At 36.0% G+C, this 19540-nt stretch overlaps 1 protein-coding gene across 4 annotated transcripts in view; it reads right to left on the bottom strand.

Annotated features, from left to right (window-relative positions):
* Positions 1 to 17055, bottom strand: part of LOC150101919 (uncharacterized) — a 153086-nt gene extending 136031 nt beyond the window's left edge. For 2 of the 4 annotated variants that reach the window (XM_090400265.1, XM_090400262.1), the window contains exon 1: positions 9797 to 9959. In XM_090400265.1, coding sequence (XP_090256391.1) covers positions 9797 to 9802 — 6 coding nt within the window. In that variant the 5' untranslated portion in view covers positions 9803 to 9959. Of the gene's footprint in view, positions 1 to 9796; positions 9984 to 16979 lie in introns of those variants that run through there. The other 2 variants (XM_090400263.1, XM_090400264.1) reach the window with 2 other exon arrangements.
* Positions 17056 to 19540: the final 2485 nt, after the last annotated feature.

The raw sequence follows: 19540 nt of genomic DNA, 5'->3' as shown, positions 1-19540 counted from the left end.
TTATACAAGCAACATAGTTAACCACAATAATCATAAAAGAGAAGTTAATTTTTCAACCTGTAATAATAAACAACTCATTCCACAATACGGACTGATTACCCTATTATCGGAATGGATTCTCCTTTTTCTGACATGCGCAGAAGTGTCGAAGAATTTCTAATCGGTGGGCGAACTATAGCTGTGCCTAGTTCACTTCACAGGTGAAGAGGGGAAGGTTACAGTTAAAGCAAACTGCCTCACTTTACATGTATTGTCAATTTAGTTTAAAATTCTTTACATGGATGCCTACAAAAATGTTCTTAAAGTTGAAAAGTGAATGCAAAAATGCAAAATCATAATTTAACAGAAATCAATAACATTAGAAGTGAAGCATGAAATTTTTAGCCTTCAGGATTCTGGAATGAAATTGATAGAACATGTTCTACGATAAGTACATCATAAAAAATACACAAAAAGTTTATAAATAATAATTGCAAAATACTTATAAGCTCTGTATTACTTAAATATTAGTATTTCTAAGCATGGCTCCCACTGATGAGACCTCAATAAAGGTCGAAACCGGTCTGGGTAGTGGCCCCTTGCCTTTAATACATAGCATCATACATCTCCTCCAGGAGATGTGCTTTGCATTAAGGGTAAATATTAAGAATAGTGATCAGAGCTTATTCCACCTTTACCACGGGTTGCATTACGTGTGAGATCACCCAGACTTGCACTACTTACAGGTGCAAACTTGACTTACTTGTCTGTTTGCTTACTTGGGAAATGGAGTAAAACCAGGTTTAAAATAGCTTGGTATCTTTAACATATATATATATATATATATATATATATATAAAATTGTCTGAAATGGTGCAAGTTCTACAGTCGATTTTCTTGAGTAGTTTGGGATTAAAAACCAGGAAAATATATTTGCCCATGCCATAGATCAACTAACCTATAAACCAGTGAAAGAAGGTATTAAAAAGTGTTCCTCTAGTCAGCGACAAGAATCAAACTTAAAACAATCTTTCTTCAGGTGGTCTGGTGCTATGGATGCAAATGCCATTTTTCACAGGGCTGCACAAAGTTCAAACTGTATATCCAGTAACATACCCCCATTCACGACATTCACTATGAAAAGTTAGGGTTCAATTTACAATGGTTTCACAACAGAAACATTGTCATTCACAGCATGGATTTGCTAAAAGAAGATTGTGCGTTAAAAATCTACTTACTTATTATAACACGGTATCAAAAGCTCTGGACAAGGGAAATGCATACAGTGGCACATTTTAATTTTGCAAAAGCCTTTCACAGATTGCCACATGACAAGCTAATAATTAAACTGGAAAAGATGGTGTTAGATAATAATGCAATAGAGAATGGCTGTGTGACAGATATTAAGTTTGTGTATAGGAGAACATCATCATGAAAGAGGCATTACTAGGGGTGTGCTCAAGGGTATGTTATTGTTGAACTTATGTTAATGATACTCAGAAAGATTGAATGATAATCTGCAACTGCTTGTAGAAAATGCAAAGTTGGGAAGAACCATGAGGAGTAGAGAGTGTTGTGGCTTTACAAGAGGACTTGAATAGACTGAGCAAACAGGCAAGTGAGTGGATCCATCCTCCAATACTCCATCATCTGGAGTATACACATATACACAGTGTAACCGTTAAGTGATGAGATTGATTTTTTACAGGTCAGTCCTTTGAATAAAATTAACAAACGTATTTACAGTTTTGACCAATAGTGCGTTGCAATTGCAGGTACAACTTTAGAGTCAATTGACGTAGCAGTTTTCGTGTGGCGACTTTTGAAGTAAGGGTGTGTGAGTGGAGGGGTGTCAGAAGTTGCATCATGGAACAAAGAGTTATAAGATTTTACTGTAAATTAGGGTAAACTGCTACAGAAGTATACCAAGAGCCAAAAAAGTTTATGCCGATGACTGTCTGAGCCTAAACATGTGTTCCGCTGATTTTCAACATTTAAAGAGGGAAGGGAGTTACAGGAATGTCAGAACAATGGTCTTTTTTTTCAACACTGCTGGAATTATCTGCCATGAATTTGTTCCTGATGGAACCACAGTGAACAGTCAGTCTTATTTAGGAATGATGACACATTGCATGCCTGCATGCAATGTGTCAGGAAAGAACTGTTCTACAATAACTGGTTTCCGTTGCACAAAAATGCACCCCCACACTGCCTATGAAGCAGTTTCTGGCTTCGAAATCAATTTCTGTGATTGAATCCCCCCCCCCCATTCGCCACATTTGGTTCTTGCAGACTTTTTCCTCTTCTCACAGATGATGTGCACCTTGAAAGGAGGAGCACTCAGCGACATTTAGACATCCAATGCGGTGTGACCCAGACACTGAAGGAGGTTCCCATTCAGGACTTCCACCATGCCTTCGAACACCTGTATAACAGATGTAAACATTGTGTGGAGTTGGAGATTATTTTGAATTTGTGTAATTGACAATTCTAAATACAGTTCTTTGTTTTGATTGTTGTCTCATTAATAAACGAGTGCACTATGTATATACAAAAACAAACTATATTACATTTCCAACAGTATGCCAAAATGACAATGATTTAATCAGCCATCTTTCCTTCACTGTTTATCATAAGCCTATACATACTGGCCAATATATACACAAATTCTTACCACCACCCAACACAAAAACTAATTGTCATTAAGACACTAACAATAGGGCATGAAAGATTGGCTCCAATGAACAAGCACTTAAGCATGAATTAAAAGTTATCAGCAATATCTTCCTAAAAAATGGCTACAAGAAAAATACATTATTATTCAAAATTATTCACAACTCTACTTAAAAACAAAAATAAACAATATTGCAATAAAACTGTAGCCATTCCATACATTAAAGGGATATGACATAAAATAAACAGAATACTATAACCTTAATGCACCTTCAAACTCCCCTGCAAAATTAAAAACTTATTTAACTCCTCCAAGGAGCCACTTCCTCCACTGGCCCACCCTGTAGTATGCAGTATTCAGTGTACCAGTAATTTGCCTGATATAGATGAAACAGGATGCCCAATTCCTATCCAAAAAAAAAAAAAAAAAGGAACACAAATGACACATTAATAACTATGGTAAATGTGACCTTTCTGATCATACCCTGAATACTCCACACAGAACTGACTGAAAAGGCACCTTGTTCATTACATCACACCAAAACATAGTATGAGAATAAATTTAAAGAGGTCTAATGAAATTGTTATCAACCACCCAATTCTTTAACAATAACAAATTGCACTTATTCTACCCATATAACCTTTTGTTATAGATAGTTCATTATAAATTACATAATTGGGACCGTAGTAATCTAGGATCTTTGCCTTAATGTAACAAACATTTATATTAAATTATTCATTAAGTTACCAATATTTGTCGTATTAAAAGTATTAATATGAATTTGTTCTGAGATGATGTTATAAATAGGATATAGCTTTGATGGAAATTAAATAATAAAGTAACACGTAAAAACCACAGTGATATCTTTAATTAGTAAAAGGACAGATATTTCATACTAAAATTAACAGTACATCTTCAGTGTCTGTAACAGTAATAGGAATGGAATACAGGCAAAACGTTCGGTGGATCACCTATTAAAATACAATTGCTACCACGTGCTAAGAAATAACAGAAATAACAAATTTAATCTATTAAGATAAATGGTTTTTTACATAAGATAAAAGTCTCCCAGATTTATCTTATCTAATCTTATCTTATCCCACTTTTATCTTATGTAAAAAACCATTTATCTTAATAGATTAAATTTGTTATTTCTATTATTTCCTAGCACGTGGTATCAATTGTATTTTAATAGGTGATCCACCAAATGTATTCCATTCCTATTACTGTTACAGACACTGCAGATGTACTATTAATTTTAGAACAAAATATCTGCCCTTTTACTAATTAAATATATCACTATGGTTTTTACGTGTTACTTTATTATTTAATTACTATGCCACAGGTTCCACTAAAAAAAATATAGCTTTGATGGGTTTTTTTTTCACTAGATGTCAGGCCAGTCACTTTGTCATACTGTTTGAAATGTAATATAGCTTGTCTTTGTACATATATATATGTGTATATTCCAGATGACTTTAATATGAAAGTTGAAATGTTGGGAAATTTAAGTAATTATTCCTAACATGGTTGTAGTCCCAATAATTTACTGCAACGAAGGCAAGTGAGTGAGGCTATGAGTTCAACATTGCAAAGTGTAAGATTTTAAAACTCAGAAAGCAAAAAATACAATTAGATTATCTTAGAGGAGATAACAGACCTGGGGAGGGAGAAGGAAGGAGGACATAAAATTTAGGGGACACATCACTAAAATTAAGGATAGCACAACAGCTTATATCAATGATGTGGAGGAAATTCATATAAGATTATGGTTCCACTGTATCTGGTCTTATCAGGTCAAAAATAAGGATTAATTATTGTGCACAGATATCTGGTTCTCAAAAAGATGAAGAGATATTTAAAAAAGTGTTCAGAGACAATTCACTAAGGTGGTTTCTGGCTAATGATATGTGGAGATGAAGAAAGACTGAAGAAATGCAAATTTGTAATCTGGTGGATAAGAGGAAAAAGAAGGGGATATGATTGAAACATAAAATGCATTTAGGGCATAAGGTGATGAGCTGTGTGTGTGTGTGACAGTGGGACCTACCATGATGTCTTTTGACTCCATGAAGATGTGATAATAATACTTATATCATCATCATCGTTAATTTCCTGATATGTACCCACAAGGGATGTTCAGATTACTAGGACAGCACTACATGGTTAAGTTTACATTATTATTAATCTCCTGTGAACAATTGTCCACCAAATCAATCTATTACTTGTGAGCACTCCAATGTTGTCACATGTAACATTTCGTGTTTTTAAGGCACTTCTGACTGAATCCATCCACCTAGATCTTGGTCTTCCTCTGGGACCTTTCCTGCCATCTTGACGTCAAACACCTGTTTTGCTAACCTTTCTTCACCCATTCTATTTAAGTGTTCATACCACCTTAGATTAGCTCTGCTGAGACGTTCTTGAATGCTAATAATGTCAGGTTCCTTTCTAATATCTTCATTTTTAATGATTCTGCCATTGATGCCATAAGTTCACTCCCTTAATTTTTCTCAGAACCCTCATATCTGTAGTCTCTAATCTTTGATCAAGAGCTTTATTCCTAACCCAATTCTCAGATCCATAACTTAAAACTGGTTCAAACAACGTTTTGTATACTGCTAGTTTGGTGTTTTGGCTAATTTCTCTTACTCCATATAAATTTATTCAGCTGGATACCCACCATTTAAGTCTCAGCTCTGGTAGAGTTCCAGGAGAATAGAAAGAGGGCAAAACCATTCCTTTGTATAAGGGAGATACTAAGACTACAGAAGCAAATTATAGATCAATCAGTATCTCAGGCATGGTGGCAAAAGTACTAGAAAAATTAGTAAAAAAGAGAATTCAAGAATGGGTAGATAAAAATATGATACTGCATGAGGGTCAACATGGCTTTGTGAAGGTTTGGTCAAGCCTTAGTAATTTACCAACTTTTTATAAGAGTAACAGCTGGGTTGGATAAAGGAAATGGCAAAGGTATTTGATAGAATACCACATGGAACACTGTTATGCAAATTAGAACAAATGGGAATGGATATGACACTGGTTAAGTGGATAAGAGGATAGCTGCTGGACAGATATCAAAAAGTGGTAATCGAGACGAAAATAGGCGATAGTGGTGTGTTGCAAGGTTCAGTGCTGGGACCATTGCTATTTAATTTGTACATAAATGATATAGGAAATATTCAGTTGTTTGCTGATTATGCAAAATTAGGTAGAGTAATAGTTAATCAAAGCAATGTGGAGATTTGCAGGACGATTTAAATAGGCTATCAGTATGGGCAAAAATTAATGGGAGTCAGTTTAATGTTGAGAAATGTAAAGTTATGCATGTTGGGATAAATAGATTACAAGCCGTGTATCACAGTGATGGCACTGTACTCCAGGAAAAGATGAAGCTAGAAATTTAGAGGTGGTATAGACAGAGATTTAAAGTTTAGACGACATATTGCTAAGGTAGCCCATAAGATTACTTGGCTAGTGAAGAACACATTAATAAGTGGAGATAAGGAAGTTGTAATTCCTCTTTATAAGGCCTTGATATGCCCACATCTCTGGATTACTGTACTCAAGTCTGGTTCCCAGGGTTTCTTGGGGATGAGGAAGTGGTGGAGAGGATTCAGAGGTGAGTGACCAAGATGGTGAGTGGCATGTGAAATATTCCCTAGGAAGATAGATTGAAGGTGAGTGGATTGCAGAAGCTGGTTGATAGGAGGAAAAGAGGGGATATGATAGAAACATTTAAGTTGCTTAAAGGATTTTAGAGGATAGATGCAGGGGAAATTTCAATACTTGGCTAGAGGGACCAGAACAAAGGGGGGTCATCCCTGGAAGTTGAATAAAGGTGTGGTCAGTAAGGGGCGTGAGGATTAGATTTTTTGCTTGAAGAGTGGTGAATGAGGTAGGAATGGGTTGCCAGAGTCAGTTGGATGCTTTGTCTGTTAATGGGTTCAAGGAAAGGTCCAATAGATTGTGTCTCCTGCAATGAGTTTTCAGACTCCACGGAGGTGCCCGTATAATAATAAGTACATATAACAACACTCAATGTTCGAAATGTCTCCCTTTTGCATTCACACATGCCCGAAGTCTGTAAGGCCACATATCGATGGCAGCACACAACATCCGATGAAAACACTGCCACTGCTTGCTCCAAATCCACCTTCAGGTTGGTGATGCTGTAGTTTCTTGCAGGCTACTCTATCAAGTTCCGAGCACAATTTGAAGTCTAACAGATCGGGACTTCCAGACAGCTAATCAGGTGGCGATATGTGGTCAGGCACATTTGCCTCCAGCCACTGTTGTGCGGTCCTCACCTTGTGTAGGTGCTGAGTCGTGTTGGAAGGTCAATTGCCTACCATGAAACAAGCTTTTGTTCAGGAGCTGTACAACAGGTTCCAACACAGTGTCTTGATACAGTTTGGCAGAGGTTTTGACTCCTTTCTCACAGAAATGCAACTTGGATACCTCTTGATACATCATCCCCCACCACCAAACCATCACTGACGTGGGGTGATGACTTCTCTGGGTGCTATGGCACATGCTGTGCGACCATCTGGGGCATATACCCAATCATTGTTTTAATAGTTAAATGGTTAAAATCTTCTCATCTGTGAAGAGGATATCTCTGTCTGTTGTTTGTGTACCACTGGAGAAGTGCCTTTAATTTTATCACCCTCTGCCACACAAGCTGTGGTGTAAGGAAGTGTCCAGTAGAACAACAATAGGCTCTCACCCCAGATCATCAGTTAGTACATGTGGCATTGTTCTCTGTGAAATGTTCATTTTTCACATCACTTTCTGCATTCTCACAGGATTACAGTGGATGAGTGCCTTCACAGACCTTACAGCTGTTGCATCCTATTGAAGCACAGTCATAGTGTTCTTTGGTGGTCAGATACATATTCTGTATTGTTATAATGGTTAATAGTCCAATACACAAACATCCTACTGATCCCAAGTGCTTTTAGCATGTTGAAAATATCAGGTGGCTGCATTCTAACCTTGTGAAGTGCTATTACAGCAACATAGTTATCATAATCTTACCACTGCATGTTAGCCCATACAGCTAGACAACACTCTACTGATAAACATGTAAATATTGGCTGTACACAGTGCCATAAACAGAACCAGGCTCATGCAATTCTTGAGTAGTAATTCTTCGGCCCACCCTGTGGGCTGTATTTATGGCAAGACTGCATACATATACAGGCAGTTCTTTCCTTTGCACCAAAAATGTATTTTGGGAAGACAAACTTTCTTTTTAATGTGAATTCTACCCATGAAAGATTGTCAACCTATAGTACTGTATTAGTACTGTATGTGGGCTAATGAATCTCTATTCTAGAGACCAAACACGAAACCTTCTCAAGTCACAACAGGGTTTCTAATAAGTAAAGTGATGGTCTTGAACTATTGTTTGAAATTAATTCATCAACTAAAGACATTCACAAACCTCCATTCTCATGGTAGGACTTGAACCCACAACCTGTTTGGCTGAAGAGTGCATGTGCTATCCACTCAGCCAATCAAACTGGTCTTTAAGAAAACCAAATTTTCCTCTGAAAATTAATAAAGACACGGGAAAATATTAAAAATAATATAAATCATTTCCTAAATATCAATACTGTTACTTCATTTTCTATATACGAATTTGTCATCATATCTTTAGATGCCAATATATTTTCATTTCTTTAAATGCATTTCTAATTTTACAACTCCTCCATGGCTTGGTAAACACATTATCATGATGTATTGTTCGGTTTTGAAAGGTGTATTCAAATCCTGTATTTGATGAGAATTTATTTTTTCAAGTAAGGCAGAGTTAAACATTCTCAGGCAACTGTGAGGGGTTTATATTACTAGTAAATAGTCAAACTAGCTTAAAAAGATACACAATTAACAAATAATATTATAAGAATACAGGTAACTAAATAATAGTATGCAAGCCAAATAATAATCAGGAACTTACTTATACAGCTAACAGCTCCCTACAAATAAATTATATGAAGATTATTTATAAAAACTGATCTTTTTCTCTAGTGTGTGGATATCGCTGTTGAAGTTTGTTTGAGAGATACTAACAGTACCGTTATTATTATTTAATAGTCAATTAGCTCATTCAGGGCACTCAGACTACAGTATGCTGATTTACTCAACAAAATAGTTGTTTTTTTGTTCCTGGAGTGTGTGTGTGGGGGGGGGGGGTATTGAATGCCATTATGGTGAAATTCTAACTATGGCTGTATGCTTAGACACGACTAATATTTAGATTGCATTCACAAAACTTAAACATTTTTTACTTCATTCATAATACGTTTTCTATTACTATTAGTAGTACTATGGCTTGGCCTCTACACGAAGTCGGATAGTTCATCGCAGCACACCGCACACTCTACAATTCATCCAGAACCTTAAACACGTTCTCTGACTGGTATGGTTCTTTGCAGAATGAAAAAAAGCCACTCTTTTAGGAGTAAAATCTGCCATCTCTCCATATGAGACCAGCAAACTCACTTTCTGTTAAAAAAAAAAAAAAATCATACATGTAGCTGAATTAGAATCGTGTCGTTACAACAGCCCATAGATTTTTGTGTGTGGTGGTGGTGGGGAATCGCATTGTCCTTACGAATGAGCTACGATATTATTATTGCAGGGGCACCTCCATGGAGTCCTAAGTTTGGATCTCCGACTATCAGTGTATCAACACAATATCTATTGTACCTCTCCTTGAAACCATTAACAGACAAAGCACTCAAAAACTGACTCAGGCAACCCATTCCATTCATTCACCACTCCCGAATAAAAACTATATTCTCACGCCCTACTAACCACCTCTTACTCAACTTCCAGGGATAACCTCTTGTTGTGCCCCTCTAGCGAAACATTTCCCCCTGCATGCCTTTAAGTAACTTAAATGTTTCTATCGTCCTCCCTTTTCGCCCATCAACAAACGTTAGCAATCCACAAATCGTCTGCTCGTAATGTCTTTTTAAAAATCACAACCATAAACTGATTTCAGTAACCTTTAATTTGTAACACATGTACATATACATGTTAAGAGCATAAACCACAATTTACTAAATAAAAAGAAAGTCGAAAAATCAAATGGGGAATAAGTTAAGAACAAACACAGTTTCAAAATACCCGCATTTGAAAGCATTGCTAACCAACTACATCTGACTCCATTTTATTATCACCATGCTGTTGACAAAACCACTGGAAATATTCTTGTACTTCAACAATTATCTAAATATTACAAACAAAACATATTTCTTACACATCACAAACACAAATACTAGAAAAACAGTCTAACAATTACAGCAGACATGCGATTCTCTTGAAACCATAAACAAAGTTAACTACCGCCCTCTCTACGAAAAGGTTGTTTTAACTATTGTCATTTTATGGTATAAATGAACAAAAAATTGCGCAATCCATCTCTCATGAAACGATATAGAACGGTGTAGTCAGTTCAGAATGTAAAGATGGTTGGGGGGGGGGGATCAGGGGATACTACAGTTTCAATATACTAATGCTAGAAGCACCATGTATAATAGGGAAGAGTTCCTGACAGTGGATAGTGCAACCTTGCCAAAAGGTTTTAGGCATTAGTGAGACTTGGCTAACAGAAGATGACATAGTTACAGGTACAGAATGAGATGATGGATTTATTATTTTCAGAGAGTATAGAGTAGACAGGACAGAGCAGTGGCGCACTCAGGATTTAATCTTGGGGGGGGGGGGGAGCCGATTTGAACGGATAAAAATATTTTTAGCTCTCGATCCGCCATAGCACTGCTTCGTACGCCTTATGTTCACAGCGGCCGTGATTCCCGAGAGCTATAGGGAATTCCCACCTTATGTGACCCCTAATTCATAAGTAGTATAGAAATAGAAGACACGACACAACATAATTTTTTAAAAAAATCAATTTTAATTAGGAAAAGATTTTTGGAAATTTTTCTAGTGTTTTTTTTTCCCTTTTTCTTTGGAGGTACCAGGGCCCCTGCCTCCCCCTAGGTGCGCCACTGGGATAGAGGATAGGATACTGCTGGTGATAACAGATGAATTACAGGAAACAAAATTAGGAGTTAATCGGGCAGATGGCGGATCAGATCTTTTGAGTCAATCTGGTGTAAGATCGAGGAGAATAGGATAAAATATAAAATTGTTTGTTGCTGTACGCCAGGGGGTGCAAAGGATGATGTGGATGACACATCAGCGGATTAATACATTGGTTGCAAGTAGAATAATTATTATGGGAGACTTCAGATTCGAAGACATATATATTAGGAGGGAAGATCACATGGCAGGAAGGAAATGGAATTTATACACTTACTGAGAGATAATTACTTGAAGCAGAATATGAAGGTGGGGACTCGTGGTACTAGAGTGTTGGATCTGATTATAGGATCAGAAGACCCGTCGATAAGATGGATATACATTGACTCCACCTTACATATGTGTGTAAGGTAGAGTCAATGGAGCCAGCTATCAAAATATGTGGAAATTCCAATAAAGAATGGGTTTATGTGTGGAACTATAAGGCAGGTGATTATAATACACTTAATGCACAGCTTGAAGCAGCAACATAATGTAAAGATCTGAAAGGAAAGAATTTTAACAATGCATGGGAGATAGCCAAGGTATATCTGGAGGAAGCAATATCATGTTGAATATCCAAGGTCAGGAGGATAAATCGGGTAGCAGTTAAATGGATGAGTAATATCATTAAGTATGTGCAACATCAACAACAACAAAAAAGAAAATATTGTGAAGGGTATATGAGGAGAAAGATGACCAGCTAACTCATGAACATTACAAGTATCATGCAAGGAGGGTAGCCAGTATGGTAAGGAAGGCAAAATCATATTATGAGAAGAAATTAGCCAAAATGGCAAAAGGAAATCCCAAAGCAACAAAGACTATTATCATTATGTAAGCGTACGGAAGAATAACTATGGAAGGTAACTTTAATGAGTGCAGGTGGTAGAGAGGTAACAGGCACAGACGAAATTGTCGACCCTCTAAGTGAAGATATTGTTATGGCAAAGCTGAACGTGAGTGATGTGAGAACAGAAGTGGATGAATTGGAAGTACTTAAATTATTACCAAATCTGAATCCAAATACAGCTTTAGAATTGGATGTGATATTGGCTCACATTTTAAGAAAATGTGCAAGGGACCTGGCGATACCTTTGACTAGGCTGTTTAATTTAAGGCTCATTTAATTTAATTAACTTTCTATAATAGGGTGAGAGCCGAGTTGGGTAAAGGGAATGCCTACAAGAAGATAACTGCAAGATTTTGCAAAGGCGTTTAAGAGGATATTACATGGAACTCTGTTATGCAAACTGCAACAAATGCAGGTAGATGGATGTGAAAATGATCTTATGGATAAAAGGGTGGCTCATGGATAGATGCCAAAAAATAGTATATGGAGGAACAGGATCCAAAAGAAGGTAGGTGACTACTGGTGTGCTGCAAGGGTCTGTGCTTGGATCCCTGCTGTTTAACGTGTATACACTCGTAAATGGTATAGGAAATAACATGAAGGGAGATATTCAGTTTGGTGCTGAAGATACAAAGTTGGGTAGAAAAATAGTTAATCGAGGTGATGTGGAAAATACAGAATGATTTCAGCAAGCGCAAAGAGTATTGATGAAACATAATGGATGTCAATTTAATGTGGAAAAGTTTAAAGTTATGCCTATTGGGATAAAAAGATTGCGAGCTGTGTACTACATTGCGGGAATGCACTCCAAGAAATTGATGAAACCAGGGATATGGAAATATTAGTAGATAGAGAGGTAAAGTTTAGAGGGTTTTTTCGTCCCTTAAACTCGAGAAAATCGACCGCAGAATCCATACTATTTCAGACATTAAATATATTGTTAGCGTTAGGGAACGCGAGATAGCAGCACTTGTTGAGCGGTCTCTTCACTGCGTGTTGAATATCGCTTAATCAGCGATAGCCTTGGGCCAGCTATCTCTGATTGGGTACCAGTGGAGATTGAACTGCCCACTCAGTCTCTAAAAGTTAGATAGGGCTAAAATGGCCTCGCCTACGGGAATAAAAAGGCGTTAGCTGATTTTTTTGATTGATAAAGTAGCCATGGTAGCTCACAGGATTACCATGGCTATTGAAGAACATACAAGGGTGATCTGAAATGTTCTCGGCCTAACAATGAAAAAACGAATTTATAATTTCAAACTTATTTTTATTTTTGCAACATAATCTACCTTAACACTAACACATTTATTCCAGCGCCAGCATTCCGTCCCTGTAGCGGTTCTCAGTAAGATTTGCATACCCCTCTACAGATGCAATCACCTCTTGATTAGAAGAAAAACGCTGTCCATCGAGAAAGGGTTTTAGTTTTGAGAAGAGATAGAAGTCACAGGGAGCCAAATCCTCGCAATAGGGTGGATACTCCAATAATTCATAGTGCAGATCCCTTAATTTTCCCATTGCCAAAACACTTTTGTGGCAGGCGCATTGTCCTGATGAAAGATGATTTTTTTTCTTCTGCAAACCGTGTCTTTTCTGACGAATTTTTTCGTCTAGTCTGGTTAAAAGATCGGAATAATATTCCCAGGTTATTGCTTTAGTATTTTCAAGATGATTAATAAACAAAATGCCTTTAGCATCCCAAAACACCGATGCCATGACCTTTCATGCTGATGGAACCGACTTTGTCTTCTTTGGCGCTGAACAACCGGCTTCTGTCCACTGTTTTGACTGCTGTTTGGATCCAAATCTCATCCATAGTAAGAAATTGACGCACAAAATCAATTTTATTCTTCTTTAAAACGCTCCAAGCACTGTTCAGAGATTTTCATGCGAGTGCGTTTTTGATCGGCTGTGAGCAAGCGCGGCACCCATCTTGACGAAGCTTTTTCATTTGCAATTTTTTATGCAAAATATATCCTACGCGTTCTTTGAAATGCCTATAGTCTCAACAATTTGACGCACTGTCTCGCCGCTTATCCAATACTGTATCGTGCACTTGATCAATGATTTCTGGTGTTGTTACACTTTTTTGGATATCCTTCACCTGAATCATCTTCAAGACTGGTACGGCCACGTTTAAACTCGGCAGCCCATTTCTTAATTGTCGAAAACGAAGGGGAAGACTGTCCGTAAACGTTTATGAACTTCGCATGAATTTCTTTTTTTACAAACAATTTTATGACCGCACGATACTCAATTTTATCCATTTCAAGGGATACAGACAACACTTTTGCTTCAGACAGCTGTATAAAACAAATTCCTTGATAGAATGACTTGCAATTTCACATGCATGCTTATGACAGATGTATGAACTATGAAAAAAATATCTTGCCGACAGCGTTGCCATCTATGGTCGAGGCCGAGAACCTTTCAGACTACCCTCGTACTATCAAACAGAGATAAGAGAGCTTTCCCACAAGTCTAATCTGGTAAAGGGACAAGTTTTACACATTTAGCCCTATCATCGTCGGGCTTGGTTTTTTTTAATGATCGCTCTGCAAGCAGAGCTAAGTGTAAGATCTAAATGATACCTCTTTTTTATTTTGTTGTTGTTTTAAGTCATTTTTTATAAGATGTTTTCTTTTCTTGGATCCCCAGCAACCTTGTTTGACATACAATGGCTTGGATAGTGTGAGAATTTTGAGTGAGGTATGAAATACTCCATTCCGACATAAATAATTTCTGTAAAAGATCACAAGTCATGTGGATCTGAAGAAAGAAAATAGTAATTTGATCATTTAGATGTTTTAATGCCCAACTACATGAGGTTGTGAATGACAGAGAATAGATCATTTCACAAGAGATGAAACTTGGATGTGGTTGTGATTTGAACAGGGGAGGCTCGTGCATAGGCACTGCAGAACCCCCAATTTTTCTCGATACATAAATATATTTATTAATTTATTTATATTTGCTTGTAATATTTAATTTTATTATCAACAATCCTATACTATTCTCTTATTTTGTATAAAAAATAATAAAAATCCATCTTGTAGCACTTAGGAGGGCGAAGGACGCTAGCAGCACTGTCTTTACCACAATGTCATTGTTACGTGCGCAAGCATATACACATCATAGTGAGATGCGAACTATTAGCGTAATGCGGCACTGTCCGTCGCGCAGTTCCACTGTTGTTTATATGCAGTTTGCATCAGTAGTAGAGTGTTCGTAGTGTTTATCGTGTTTACTTCGTCTCTTTAAATATTTGGACATTACAAATAAAGGATTTAATTGCAATGTCCAAAAATTGTAACTCCATTCCTTTAATTACAATTAAAGTAATGGATTTTATTTTTAATTAATTTTGAATTATACTAAACTGCATAAATTTATCGATAATAAACAATATTTTTTCATGAAACAAAACAAGAATATATTTTATTTTTAAGTAACTTTGAATTATAATGAACTGTATAATTTTATCGATAATAGCAATATTGATTCATATTTAATTTTTTTTTACCATAATTTTGATATTTTATCCAAACACGTATACACTGTACTGACAGTGTGTATGTATATTTCGAAAGTTGCAGCACCTCACGATTTCAAGCCACGAGCAGCCACTGGATTTGAATTACGAAGAGAAGCAGTAATTTCACTATGTATCTGGAAGGTTACTGATTAAGAAACGATCCAGAATTTTGGGTTTATGTAGAGGATTATCAGGGATCTTAGTTGGGGAATGAATGATTTGTTGTAAATTGTAACTAATAGCAAATATCTCTGATTCTCCTCAAACTTGGTAAGTGGAATTATGGACCTAGTCATCAAGGATGATGATTTCGCTTTTAAGGTAATTTGGATTGCATGAAATCCAATATATTCTTATTAAGTATGCTTTCATGTATCCGTGAATTCCAATCAACTGATCAGTCTTTCCAAATTATGCAGTATATCCAACTGATTTGACTGTTACTGGTCCGTATATCATTTACTCCAGCGCTTTTGAGGTCTCCAAGGACTACTTTTACCTCTAATATTAATCTCTATTCCTCCTCCCCCCTCTCTAATAATATACTGCAAGTGCTAATCTCATTTTATATTTCAAGCAGTGGCGGCCAGGGTGACCACATCTAGTACTTTCGTACTAGATCTAGTACTTTTTATAAATTTTTAGTGTTGTAGTACGTTCACCAACAGATCTAGTACTTCCTTCCTTCCGAATAATAATAACAACATGAGAGTTAGACATATGAGTTTAATATTTTTCTCTTCTCCCCATATGTCACATTCAGTGACACAAGCATGATTTCTCTCTTTTTTTTCCTCCCCTTCTCACTGTTCGCTAATCTTCTATTCCCCACCCCCGAACACATACTCACACAATCCGACTGGTATTAGCTAATGAAAATATATTCTTTGCTATTCAAACACCTCTCGCACGCATCATAAGATCACTACAGCAATTAAAACAAGTGGAAAAATTAAATATTTTAATATGAGTAACCACCTTTTATTTATGCGCAGCGTCATTTGGACCCCATTGAAAAGATAAATCCAACCAACAATGGGCATTTTTTAGACATAGAAATGTATATCTAGGAGCGTTACGAAGAGCTTGATAGAGAATGGCAACTATTGAAGACTGTAGAAGCATTTGAAAAAAGTTTTTTTTTTGGAATAAAGTTTTTGAAATGAAAAATGCTGTAGGAGAACAAATATTCCCTAATTTAACAACATCAGTTAAAGCTGTACTGTGCCTCCCTCATTCATCAGCAGCAACTGAAAGAATATTTTCAGCAGTGATAATAAATAAGAATAAAATAAGAAATCATCTACAAACTCACTTGATGAATGGACTCCTTTTGACAAAAGAAAAATTTAAACTTTCATCAGCTATAGAGTTTACTATTTCTGAAGAGTTAATTAATTTAGTAGAATCTGCTAAAAATAATGAATAAATATTTCCAGTGTTTTTCTTGTGAATGGGCAACCCTGTATATGTATATATGTAAATAGCATATTAAATAACTGAAAATTTAATGGTACATTATTTTAAACACTAAACAATATGCATTAGATTATTTTAAACACTAAAAATTATATATTAAATTAATACACATATTAAGTGCTAGAGTTACAATTGGGACTTCTGTTATGATGAATGACAACTGCAGCTCTTGAACTCATAGATGACTACAGTGAGATGAGTTTTGACTTTTTTCTTTTGATTTTTGTCGTACATGTGTTAATTTAGAGGTTTTACATCGAGTTCATCTATGATAATAAGGTAGTGATATCGTAAAATGCCCAAAACAGAGTGAAACGAAAGCAAATAAAATTCTAGTACTTTTTTTTCAGATTTAGTACCTTTTTCTTGCATAAGTTGATACGAAATATTTTGCTGAGTGGTCACCCTGGTGGCGGCTCGGCTCGTAAGAATTGCAGTGGTGAGGCTGTAGCAATAAAAGTAAAAAAAAAAAAAAATATATATATATATATATATCATTAATAAATCTAAAATATAACAGAATTCTTCTCTTCCTTCATTTCTACAAAGATATAAATTAAATGCTAGAATTAAATAGAAAAAAGAAAACCCGCACAGTATTTACTTACGATGACGACAACGACGTTAAATTGTGCTCGTGTAGTAGCAACGCATCGTGGGCTGCAATTCTACCAGCCCAAACTGCACGTAAATCACACATTGACTATTGCAAAATACAACTATTGGTACAAAATGAATTATATAAAATACTATCGAGAGGTATTGTATTACAAACAAAAAAAATAACGGTTTATATATATATATATATATATATATATATATATATATATATATATATATATATATATATATATATATATATATATATATATATATACATATATATATATATATGGACAACTCATTAGGAGCTAAAATAACCAAGCATATAAAATTGCTTGGTTATCCTAATATACAATATACCCAAGTTAAAAATTTATTCCCATCAATATCTCCTCCAGAGATTTTTATTAAAACTTAATACACCTTGTTGCAACTTATATAGGTAAAGTTGATAAGGCTTTGTATTACTAAAACCTTGGTATTTAGGGTCTAGCTACTCACTGAGGAGACCTCAAAAAAGGTCGAAACCGGTCTGGGTAGTGACCCCACCCATAATGCATTGCAGTATACATCTTCTAGTGAGATGTGCTTTACATTATGGGAAAATACTAAGAATAGTGATCAAAGCTTTAACCACCTTTACAATGAGTTGTCCTGGTGTTGTACCATCTTTAGACTTGAACTTTGTTTCAGGCGCAAACTTAATTGTTTGCACACTTGGGATTAGGAGCTAAAATAACCAAGCATATAAAATTGCTTGGTTATCCTAATATACAATATACCCAAGTTAAAAATTTATTCCCATATATATATATATAAATTTAAGAACGGCGATAATAAAACAGGAACTTTCATTTTATACTGGTGGGGCTGCAGCCCTTATGGACGAGCCGCCACTGTTTCTAAGTAATTAGAATTAATAGTCAACAACCTTTTAAAAGGAGTTAGTCCTAAGAGATAATGATTCTTCCCAATACTTTAGTTTATAACAAATAATATTTAAATTGAAATTTATATTCAAGAAGTTCGCAACGAGAACCAAAATGGGTGGATTTGTTGAATTTTAGACCGTATAGTTCACAAATGAATTTTTCTTCTCAGGACGTCAAAATTCTTTCTCACAAGTTTGTATATATGCCAAAACACAAGCTGCAGGGCCAGATAAGCTAGGTAGGTAGTTATACTCAGGTTTCACATTACAAGGACATGCCTAAGTATGGAATATCTAAAATTTTAATCAGTAAATGGCAGAACATTCAGCACTGACAAACTTGATTCAAGTGCCCATTGATAAAAAAAAAAAAAAAAAAAAAAAATTGATTTATTCAAAGGCATATGTACAACTATACTTGTTTGCTGATGATGCAAAATTGGGAAGAGCGATAATCAATTCAAATGATGTAAATATTTTACAGGATGACTTAAATTGGCTGACGGTATGGACTGAGGTAAATGGCTGTCAGTTCAACGTGGCTAAGTGTAAGGTGATGCACTTCGGGAGGATGACAACGCATGCCGTTTACTATATTAACGGAACTGAACTGCAGGAAGTTGATGAGACAAGAGACTTGGGAGTTATTGTGGACAGAGAACTTAAGTTTAAAGGGCATATTGCAAAGATTGCCAAAACATCACATCAAATTACATGGTTGTTGAGGAACACATTAACAAGCAGGGATAGGGAAGTTACTGTTCCACTCTATAAGGTATTAATAAGGCCGCATTTGGACTATTGTGCACAGATCTGGTCGCCGGGATTTCTTGGTGATGCGGAAGTGGTGGAGAGGATTCAGAGGCAGGTTACAAAGATTGTTGCAGGTCTGTGGAATGTTCCCTATGACGATAGATTGATGATTTGTCGGCTCCAAAAACTAGCTGATAGACGTAGGAGAGGAGATATGATAGAGGTATATTTAAATTGTTAAAGGGATTTTACAGGATCGATACTGATGATATTTTTAAGACCAGTGCAGGATGTGAGAGAACAAGGGGCCATCCCTGGAGATTGTGTAAGAGTGTGGTTAACAAGGGTGTTTACGATTAGATTTTTTACTTGGAGCGTTGTGAATGGGTGGAATACTTTGCCAGAGGTGGTTGTGAATGCTTCAACTGTGAATGAATTTAAGGAGAGGTATGACAGGTATTGTGTAAATAATGGTTAGTGTGTCAATGTCGGGTCTCCCGCGATGAGTCTTTTGACTCCATGGAGACACCGTTAAAATAATAATAATAATAATAATAAACCCGAAGTATTTGCTTATTTTACTATATTTACAAAATATAGTAAATATTTTGTATTTTGTAAATATGCAGCATA

The sequence above is a fragment of the Typopeltis vanoorti genome, chromosome 11 (assembly GCF_054136105.1).
Source record: "Typopeltis vanoorti isolate ZY-2024b chromosome 11, IOZ_Tvanoo_1.0, whole genome shotgun sequence".
Taxonomy (NCBI): Eukaryota; Metazoa; Arthropoda; class Arachnida; order Uropygi; family Thelyphonidae; genus Typopeltis; species Typopeltis vanoorti.
The sequence above is the reverse complement of the archived record's forward strand: the minus strand, read 5'-3'. Positions and strand labels throughout refer to the sequence as shown.